This window comes from Triticum dicoccoides, chromosome 2A (genome assembly GCF_002162155.2).
Source record: "Triticum dicoccoides isolate Atlit2015 ecotype Zavitan chromosome 2A, WEW_v2.0, whole genome shotgun sequence".
Lineage (NCBI taxonomy): Eukaryota > Viridiplantae > Streptophyta > Magnoliopsida > Poales > Poaceae > Triticum > Triticum dicoccoides.
Window position 1 is genome coordinate 37,676,497 of NC_041382.1, and position 10,335 is coordinate 37,686,831.

Sequence of the window (10,335 nt, forward strand, 5' to 3'; positions counted from 1 at the left end):
TCATATGAGCTCGAGCTCAGTTAATCCGTGTCCATGCTTCATCCTATTCTACTAGCAAAAACCAATGGAGCAGATGGTAATGACGTGGAAAAGAAACAATAAGACTTTTGTAGTGATATAAGTAAAGAAACTGAAATTTGCAATTGCAAATCAGGGAATCTTAATGTCAAATACTGAATTCTCCACCCACTAGCTGTGAGGCATATCCATTGCAGTGCCAAATAAAGAAACTTTTCCTTTTTTGCGGGAAAAAAGAATTAATAACAGCAAGACAATGGTCCGCGTGTTGTATATAACAAATATTACACAGGTTTTGCATATGTATAGCCGGTGTATATAGACCTATGAGGAATTATGTATGCATGCTCGAGAACATAGGTTCCTACATACATACACAAATCATATAGAACAAAAGGTATGCTCCGGTCGGAAAGCAGAGTCGTGCAATAGAGGTCGTGGACAAAAGTGAAGTTCACAAAAGATCTTCATATGAGATAGGCCATTGTTTCAACTCATAGTTTAGGCCTTGCCGGACTCCTCGCAACCCGGTGGCCTGAAGGCGATGAAGCTGACGCACTGCACCTGGCGCAGGTTGTCGAAGCCGATGACGCGGACATAGGCGTCAGGGTACTCCTTCTTGACCTCCTCCACCTCGTTGAGCACCTGTGTGGCGTCGGTGCACCCGAACATAGGCAGCTTCCACATTGTCCAGTATCGACCGTCGTAGTACCCGGGGGAGCTGTTGTGCTCACGGAAGACGAAGCCAACCTTGCTGAACTCGAGGCAGGGCACCCACTTGGAGCGGATCAGGTAGTCGACCTGCTTCAGGAGGGCTTCCGTGGAGAGGGGTGGCAAGTAAGACAGGGTCTCGAACTTCTTGATGCCCTCAATTGGCCACACCTGAATGAATAGAATGCGAACAGATGCTCAATACTTGGTGATGAGTCAATTAATTGTACTAACAATACTAGAAAAAATCAGTCGACAAGCCAAAAATTGCTCCTTATGGGCAGCTCTCATATGCATTGCTGGGTTGTTCACAATCAATAAAGCTTTGGTTGTACTTAGTTCTAGTATATGGGTCCTATTTCGAGGATGGGTTTGGTTATATACATTGGGGATGTTCTGTAAGTGAATTACTTGCACTGACAAAGAAACTCGTATCAGTTTAATTAGTGCCCCAACATACCTGCATGCACCTGATCCTTCCGCCATTGCTGACGCTGCCGAGGCTGCCGCTGGAGCGGCGGCTGACGGGCAGGCCGGCTGTGGACTTGAGCCCCTGGAAGGGTGCGACGGTGGTAGCCGACGAAGCCATCACGGCGGGGGCCATGGTATTTGTATTATCGGAGGAGAGGAGGATGCCGGCTACAGTTGAGGACCCCATTGCCGGGTCACCACGGTATATATAGCCCCGTTTCTTTGGTACAGATGTGGTTGGGATGGCTCACGTTCGCTGGTTGCCTCGTTTCCTTATCTTCTCCGGATCAGTGGAAGAAGCATTGCCGTCGGATACATTGTGTGTGCTGGAAATTTCAGTCCTTCATGTCATTAGGTGGCTGCCACACAACCTTTTTCTAGCTTTGCTTGTTTTTGGGTGAGTTCCTTGATAACAAATTGTCCGAGGATGCGACTGAGTTGGGTGGGCAAAATATTTCATTTTATCATAAAATTTGCTGGCTCACTCTTGAAAGTATGCTCATAGGCATATAGTGTGCGGGTGTGCAATCATAGAGGGTGGTGTACATACGTGTATGTGAATTCTACATTTATACAATGTTTGTCAAAATAAAATATATGTTTTCTTGGTAGAATTAACTGAACTAGCATAGTAAAATATATGTTTCCCCCCTCCATATCCGTCGATGTGCCTAAGGATTCGCCTCCCCTTGGAGGGAAGGAAATTCTCTGTAAAGAAGTAGTGATCTAAACACTCTTATATTTATTTACGGAGGGAATAGGATTTTAGTTCTCGTAGGAGTGGCGCTTGGACAGATGGCGGCCCTTCTTTTTTGAATCAATCTTCCGGGATCCGGTCGTCTTCAAGTTCCTCTGTCTAGACGGATTAGATGGAGGTCCGACGTAGATTCCTTCCCGCTCCTCGGGCATATGCAAAACGAGATTTGGTGTCAGGTTCTTTAGACCGATTCGGGGATTCGACGACGATGACTACAGCTCCAGAGCGTTCATTCTTAGGGGCGTGTGCATGAAGACTTCCTCGCTGCCATCGACAAGGTCTGGCTAGATCCAGTGTGGAAGCAAAGACAACGGCTCGTTTTGACGGAGGCAATGGTCGTTCGGTGTCGTTCGATGGTCCATAGACCTAGATGTACTTTTTACTATGTTTGAGGTGCTTTCTACTTTCGATGAATCTTTTCTTTTAGGGCAGGTGGTCTGCCTTTTCATTGATGTTTAGGAAGGTATAGCGGAGGGCTAAAGTGCCAAAGGAAAGAAGAAAAACATAAAAAAACCAGAAAAGAGATCCAGTTGCACAAAACACTGCTGTACAAAGCGCTAGCCTAAGGCGCGACTTTCGGTGTATCTTTATATTAGATTTTATTCTTTACGCAAAAAAAGGAAATTGAACTAGGAGGTAAAAGCATTAGAGGTCCTAGAACTTGTCTAACATGTGATGGTTTAGTCCTAAAACTTGCAAAAGTGAACTATGTAATCCTATTACTTGTACACAACGTGCAAATTTAGTCCAAAGCTAATCAGAGGCGGCCAAGTGGCGCCAGCTGGCCTGTTCAGGTCGTTGTGTTCCATTTTGCATATACCCCCTTTTTTGTCACATTAACCCGCAAGTACTAGTAAAACACGGGGCTAGCTGCAGCAGTAGGGCTAGCTAGTGCGGCTTTGAGAATTGAGATTGGTTCATCATGTGAAAGTGCAATCTCCCTTCCAATCATCAAACACATTAAGATACGCAGGTTGGGCGCTTCCTAGGCTATGCCACAGTCAGATAGCTGGAAGACAAAACAGATCGCTGCAAAAAAAAAAAGGATTGCTGGGAAAAAAATGATGGTCGGTTGGGCAGCCGCCAGATAACACATGCCTCTCGATCTGCTTTTCCTTTCTCACTAAGCAATCTCCAATTCCACACGCAACCTCGTTGTCGCATCGCTCTCCTCAACGACTGCTACGCGTCCATGCGCCGCCACCGCCGCCACTTCTCCCGCGCCTTCTCCTCCCAGTTCCTCTCTGCCCTGCGGCGCCTCCTTGACCACCTATCTCCTCCTCTGGGGGCACTACTTTCAGTTTACCATTCCAATTGGATGGTCCACAACATTGATCCATATTTTGTAGGAACACTTATATTGTTGAATTGAACTTGATATCAAAGTGTTTAGTTTATAAATAATTTCTATAAGTGATACATCTTTCAGTGTAAATACATTTTTTTCTCAAGATTACTTGGGGAAAAAATAGCAGACATCAAATGAAATGTATAATTTTGTCATCTGAAAATCAGATGAAAGCCACGGAAAGACCCCAAAACATCATATTAAGATCACCATTGACTGTCCAAATCTAAGTCCACCGCATTCGTTATAAAGAAATTCTTTTCCATGAAACTAAACCACGCCAACACTAAAATTCATGAACGAAAGTCATCCATAATATTATGTTTCATTATATGAGACGCTAGTTATTTCGTCATTTAAAGTGATGATATGGCTCCACCGTGGTATTAGATGTGGCCTTTCCTATGACGATGTGGTATCATCATTTTTTTCTAATCTAACAAAAAGTCTTACATATTGGTCTCACAATCCGAAAACTCTCCTTTGCACGCACGCGTTGGGACGGGTGAAGCGCTCCGCACAAGAAGTCAGGTTCCGACCGCGCGCTATATTCTTTTCCAAACTTTGGCATGCCGTTTAACTGAGAATGGTGGCCCCACATAGTATCGCAGCCCACTGTCATGGAACTAAATGTGTTGGGCTCACCCCACATGTTACATGCATTCACGGAAGGGCTAGTTGTGGTGCCATCTTGGTTTTCACTTCAGTGTGATTTCTTTGATTTCACTGAATTATAGTAATTTCAGTAGACACAGAAATATTTACCTTTGAATCAGAATATTTCAGTCATTTCAGTTGTACACATGAATTCAAATACTTTTCAAAATATCTTTAAATATTTTTTTGAATTTCAAGTGAATATTTTGGTCTTTTGGCCAAAATGCAAGCTGAAATTACTGAAATTCAGTAACTTTGATAGGTACTGAAACAACAGTAGTGTTTTTGCCTGAATATGAATTCTGTCATGAAACATATAGGGTTTTGACCTCCGATGTAGGTTCTATAACAAAATCAATAGTTTCGTCATGGAAGGACCTATGTTTATGACAAAAACACAAAACATCACAGATAATTCATCATAGAAGGCCAAAACTTTACTAGTAGAAGATATCTTGGGACTCGTCAATTGGATATGTAATTTGCACATATTTGTGTCGTCCACACGTTCTCTGGTTTATTGGAATTGTTGCAATACTATAAAAAAAATAGTATCTAATTGTGGTGTAAAATGGTTAGAAAAAGTGACACGTCTTTGAAGAATCGATGATGGAATATGCCTCACAAGACAAGTGCACTATGGTAGTTTGTCCTTGTCTTGTTTTGACACCTATTGTTTGTCCTTTTTCTAGTTTTTAAATTTTAGTTTTTGGCTTTTTATTATTATATGGTTCTCATCAATGTCCTACTGTTTTGCCACTAGTTTTCAATGGGGTCTCACCATCTCTTTATGTGTTTCCCACAACATTTTTTGAAATACTTTGGTATTCCATAAGAATTTTCGCATTAGATAATACACAGCATATGATTGAGCAAAAAATGTAAGAGAACAAAACATTGCAAGGCATAGGCATTCACATTTCCAGTTGCAAACAAAGTTTCCTTTCCATCAATTGATGGCAAGACAATAATCTGCGGATTGCATATAATATATATGTGTATGTGTAGCCGGTGCTATAATTCTGACATGCATCCTCCTCGACCTACGTTGGTAGGTGCTTACATATGCTCATATATTCACATATGAGTAGAACCAGAAATAAAACCGAGAAAGCAGAGCTGCTGACAAATGTTAACTAACATGGCATGTATCACTACAAGAAATATGTTGATCCATGACGGATTTCGCATGACGTTTTCGAAATCTGTCATGAATGGCCCGGTATAGCCCCGCAAGCCCGCTAAAGCCCGCCAAAGCCCGCCTAACCATTCACGTATAAAACCCAAACCCTAAGTGCCTCTCCTCTCTCTGTCTCTCCCTTCATCGCAGCCCTCCTCCCGATTCCCCATCTCCTCACACACATCGCCGCCACCCATCACCACATCGCCTCCTCCCACTGCTCGTCGCCAGCCCTTCCCCTCCTCTCACCTCGCTGCTACGGCGGCTGCTAGATCCGCCGCAACCCCCACCAATCCATCTCTCGTGCGACCCATCTCTCCCTCTCCCGCGAATCATCGTGCCGCCACCAAGATCCGCCGATTCCGGCGATGTCCGCCACCGTGCAGCACACTCACGAGCTCATCTCCGACCCCTCCGCCCTCCAGCCCGGCTGGATCCGCCGCTCCCAGCCCCCTGCACTCGCACTCAACCCCTAGCCAATGTCTAGGGCTTCAGCTACGGCGGCGCGTCTGTCACTGGCGCGTCTCCAACAGCACCACTTTGTCGTGCAACGCGCCCCCTCGCGCCTCTCCGCCTCCCCCTAGCTCAGTGTGCTCGCCTGCGTTGGGCTGGACGGCGGTGACCCCGACCCCCTCTTCCGCGTCTCCGGCGCAGCGGCGCGTCCCATGGCAACCTCCTCTGTCACGCGAGACGGCGTCTGACCTGCACTGCGACCATTGCATTGCTTACAAAGGTCTCCAGTGAGCACTGCGACCTCTACCTCCCTCTTCTCCTTGATTCAGCTTGATTTTGTATCTTTCCTCTCAAGAATTGATGATTTAATATTTACAAACATTAATCCCTCTGTTATAGAATTTATAGTCTAGTAGCAAGTTAGGCTCATAGTCAGTAAACTGTTTGTTGCTTCCCTGATTTGATTAAAATGACTGTTGCAATCAGGTGGTTGTAGTTTTATTTGAGTGTACTTTTTTAGCTGTATTCTGTGAAAGTAAACTCCAGAGTGCAAAATTGTATTTGTTGTGCATTTTTGTATCTTTTCAGAACAAAAAGAGATGAATTGAACCTCTTCTAGCTCCTAATAAAAGGCAATGTGCAAAACTGTATGTTCTGTACATTTTTGTATCTTTCCAGAACAAAAAGATATGAAGAATTGAACCTCTTCTTACTGCCTAATAAAAGGGAGTGTATTACTAGTTCAATCACTTCCAGAATGCTTGTTGATATATCAGGAAAAGCGAGTTATCCACTTTATGAATTACTGGATGTTGCTTTACATTCTACAGTAGCCTCCTTTTTGTCTTTCTGTATTGTGGAATCAGTGTTCCTTGTCTGACATATTTCTCTACTAATGTAAAGTGTATATATTAATGCAGTATTATTATGCTTGTTATGATATCTTAAGCACTGTTCCTGCCTCAGGTCTCCACTTGATCAGTGACGAAGGTTGATGATTACAACTGAACGACTGAATCAGTCCACTGGTAGAATTAAATATAGTTGAAGAACTATGCTGCAGACAAAAGAACTTGGTGTGTCAATTCTTTAGGACCTCACACTACAATACATAGTCAATCATAACTACTTTATAATAGTTTAGATATACTTCCTTGAAATGTTATGTGAACCATCGTTGGCTGTGTAACTTTGAAAGTGTCTCCACCTTGAACATTTCATTTATTCTTATTTTCTCTACCATTAATAGGTATTATTTATAATATGCTTCCTCAATTCCGAAATAATTGAATTTGATCAAGTTTATAAGTAAAAAAGAGGTCACTTGGCTGTTCTTGACACGTAGATAGGTGTATTTGTTTACATAAGAAAAATGACACCAAGTTAGTTCATGATCATGGTTTAGAAAAAAAAAGGTGTGCACTATGGTAAAAAGAAGTACAGTTTTGTTGCAAGTAGTTTTCCAGAAACGATAACTTATCTTGTTCCCCTATCCCTTTATTATTTGTCAACACCCCTATGATCTTTGAGATGATAATTTTTCAAAGGTACCTACAGTTACACAACAAGGTGGAGCTCCTCAGCGCTTTGGCATGGGTAAGCTCCTATGCCCTTCAGGATGATTTGAACTATTTGGCACTAGATTACTCATGATTAGTCGTCGATGTTGTGTTGCTGCAATGAAACAATATTGTTGATTAATGAAAGACAAGCAATCCTGGCATAACTCTTAAGTATATAGGCCTCATGAGTGAGGTTCAAACCACGTGAAATAAAAATGATGGTTCAGATGATAATAACTACTATTTATGCTGTTGTAATCAACTTGCCATTTTGTAACAGAAGCATATTGTCTGTTACAGGTTTACTTGGTGGTCAGAGCCAAAAAGGAAGTTCGAGGTGTAGGCATGAACTTGATGATTAAGAGGGTCTGTACAATCTTGTATATTTGTTGATGTAATCTGGTGTAATTATTACTAAGGGTCTGTTATCTGATGTTGGATGTTTTATTGGCCACGTTTTAAAAGGGCTTTACTCAGTGAAATAATTGAATAGAAATATGTGAAATGCTTTAAATTATAGGCCTGTTCAATAGAATTAATTGTGTTGTGAAAGCTTGTTTGATTATGTGTAATGGGTGGCGCTGTAACTGGTTGGATGGAAATCATGCCAGACTAAAATAAATGGTCTAAACTACCACAACAAAAAAAGTGGATGCCACGTCACATTCACGCTGGTGCCATGTAGATGCCACGTCAAGCCCATTTTTGTATAGCGTCTCCAAATCCATGACGGACTAGTCTGTCATAGAGGACCGGGCCTGGGCGGGCCTAGGGACTGATCGGTGACGGCCAGGATCCGTCATGGTGGTACAGTTGTCAAATTATGACGCGATATACATGACGGATTATAAATCCGTCACGGACAACCCTCCTTGACGGTTTTGCACTGTTCCATGACAGACTGTATCCGTCATGGATTAACAAGATTCTTGTAGTGTATATCGGACTTGCACTTTAGGCCTTGCCGGATTCCTCGCAGCCTGGTGGCCTGAAGGCAATGAAGCTGACGCACTGCACCTGGCGCATGTTGTCGAAGCCAATGACGCGGACATAGGCGTCAGGGTACTCCTTCTTGACCTCCTCCACCTCGTTGAGCACCTGCGTGGCGTCAGTGCACCCGAACATAGGAAGCTTCCACATTGTCCAGTATCGACCGTCGTAGTACCCTGGGGAGCTGTTGTGCTCACGGAAGACGAAGCCAACCTTGCTGAACTCAAGGCAGGGCACCCACTTGGAGCGGATCAGGTAGTCGACCTGCTTAAGGAGGGCCTCCGTGGAGAGGGGTGGCAAGTAAGACAGGGTCTCAAACTTCTTGATGCCCTCAATCGGCCACACCTGAATAGATGGAATTAACACAATTGATCAACACTTAGTGCTTAAAGAAAGACCTAGCCATAATAAGGCAAAAATTACTCCTTATGTCCATACATTTGTGGGGGGGTCTCCACAAGCAAGAAAGCACAAGGGCACCTCTTTCTTATCGGTAGTGTATGGGCATTAAAATTAATATTATCTAGTACACATTGGAATAAAATCGATTTCAATTCACAAAGTTTATGAGTTAAATATTCCTACACATGTGAACCTGCTTACGGACTACATTGTGATGCACAGTTTGGCCGGGCATGTGGGCGTCCTACGGATAGCTTTGCCTATGTGCAGTGGAAATACCCGATAAATTAATCAATTGTGGCAACAAAAACATTCATGCCAGCTTAGTGTCCGTCATCCTTCGCTAAAAAAAATCGAAAAGGAGGATAACTCCAGCCTCTACATCAAGTGATATGCACACTGTCATTTTTATTATATTATTCGAAAGAGTCTAACAAAACAAATACGATTTTAAACCAAAGCCATCTTCGAGACGAACAAAATCGCTACACCTACAAGTACGATGATGTGCCTTGACCACATCATCCTTCGCAAAAATAATATTCAGCTTTCATACCTGCATGCATCTGATCCTTCCGCCATTGCTGACGTTGCTGAGGCCGGCGCTGCCGGAGCGGCGGCTGATGGGAAGGCCGGTGGTCGACTTAAGCCCCTGGAAGGGCGCGACGGTGGTGGCGGAAGAAGCCATCACGGCTGGGGCCATGGTGGAGTACGTGAATTGCTAGGTGGGAGGCGATAGCTAGCTAGGCGACTTGAGCCCTCCTCATGCCGCTCCAGTATATATCAGCATATGCGCAGCGCCGCTCCTTTCAAACGAGATTTCGAAGGGGTGGTCGTCGCTTGCTTGCTGCAAGGCGCCTTATCCCTCTGGATCAGCGGAAGAGGGGTGGAAAATCAAAATGAGTGCCACGGAAAGACCCCAAAACGTCATATAAGATCACCATTGATCATCCAAATCTAATGTCACTGCATTAGTTACGAACAAATTCTTTGGCGCGAAACTAAACCACGCCAAGACTAAAATTCATGAAGGAAAGTCATCCATACTCTTATGTTTCATTGTATGAGACGGTAATTATTTCTTCATTTAAAGTGTTGATATGGCTCCACCATAGTATCAGATGTGGCATTTTCCTATTCCTATACGATGTGATATCATCATTTTTTTTCTAATTTAGTAAAACTTCTTCATATAGGTTCCACAGTCCGAAAATACTCATTCGCACGCGCGTGTTGGGTGGGTGAAGCGCTCCACACAATAAGCCAAGCCCAGCTTTCACATGTCGTTTAATTGAGAATGGTGGCCCCATATAGTATAGCAGCCCACTGCCATGGAATTAAATGTGTTGGGCCCACCCCACCTGATACGCGCATTCGCAGAGGGGCTAGTTGTGGTGGCATGATGGTTTTCACTTTTAATGATATATCTTTGAATTTCACCAAATTTCAGTAGACAATGAAATATTTACCTTTCGACCAAAATATATCAGTCATTTCAGTTGTACACGTGAATGCAAATATTTTTCAAAATATTTTCATATTTTTTTAATTTCGGGTGAATATTTTGGTCTTTTGGTCAAAATGCAAACTGACATTACTGAAACTTAGTAATTTTTGTAGGTGCTGAAATGAAAAAACAAGGGTGCCATGGCATGCAGGCCCACCCCGTGATCAATATATAATCTCCCACGAAATTTCAGGTGGGGGCTAGTTTCCCTACAATAATGAATAATCCAAGGGAACGGAAATATCACTGCACACTTTCCTTATAGGGATGTGGACAACC

At 43.3% G+C, this 10,335-nt stretch overlaps 2 protein-coding genes across 2 annotated transcripts; both read right to left on the reverse strand.

Annotated features, from left to right (window-relative positions):
* Positions 1–257: 257 nt before the first annotated feature.
* On the reverse strand, positions 258–1,402 carry LOC119353011 (ribulose bisphosphate carboxylase small chain PWS4.3, chloroplastic-like). Its single transcript, XM_037619590.1, has 2 exons — positions 1,190–1,402; positions 258–900 (listed from the first exon to the last, which is right to left on the reverse strand). Exons 1-2 carry the CDS (start codon positions 1,385–1,387, stop codon positions 520–522), a joined length of 579 nt encoding a protein of 192 aa, XP_037475487.1. The 5' UTR covers positions 1,388–1,402; the 3' UTR covers positions 258–519.
* Positions 1,403–7,802: 6,400 nt separating this feature from the next.
* On the reverse strand, positions 7,803–9,317 carry LOC119353017 (ribulose bisphosphate carboxylase small chain PW9, chloroplastic-like). Its single transcript, XM_037619595.1, has 2 exons — positions 9,106–9,317; positions 7,803–8,492 (listed from the first exon to the last, which is right to left on the reverse strand). The coding sequence occupies exons 1-2, from the start codon at positions 9,250–9,252 to the stop codon at positions 8,112–8,114; spliced, it is 528 nt and encodes a 175-aa protein (XP_037475492.1). The 5' UTR covers positions 9,253–9,317; the 3' UTR covers positions 7,803–8,111.
* Between the last annotated feature and the right edge of the window lie 1,018 nt (positions 9,318–10,335).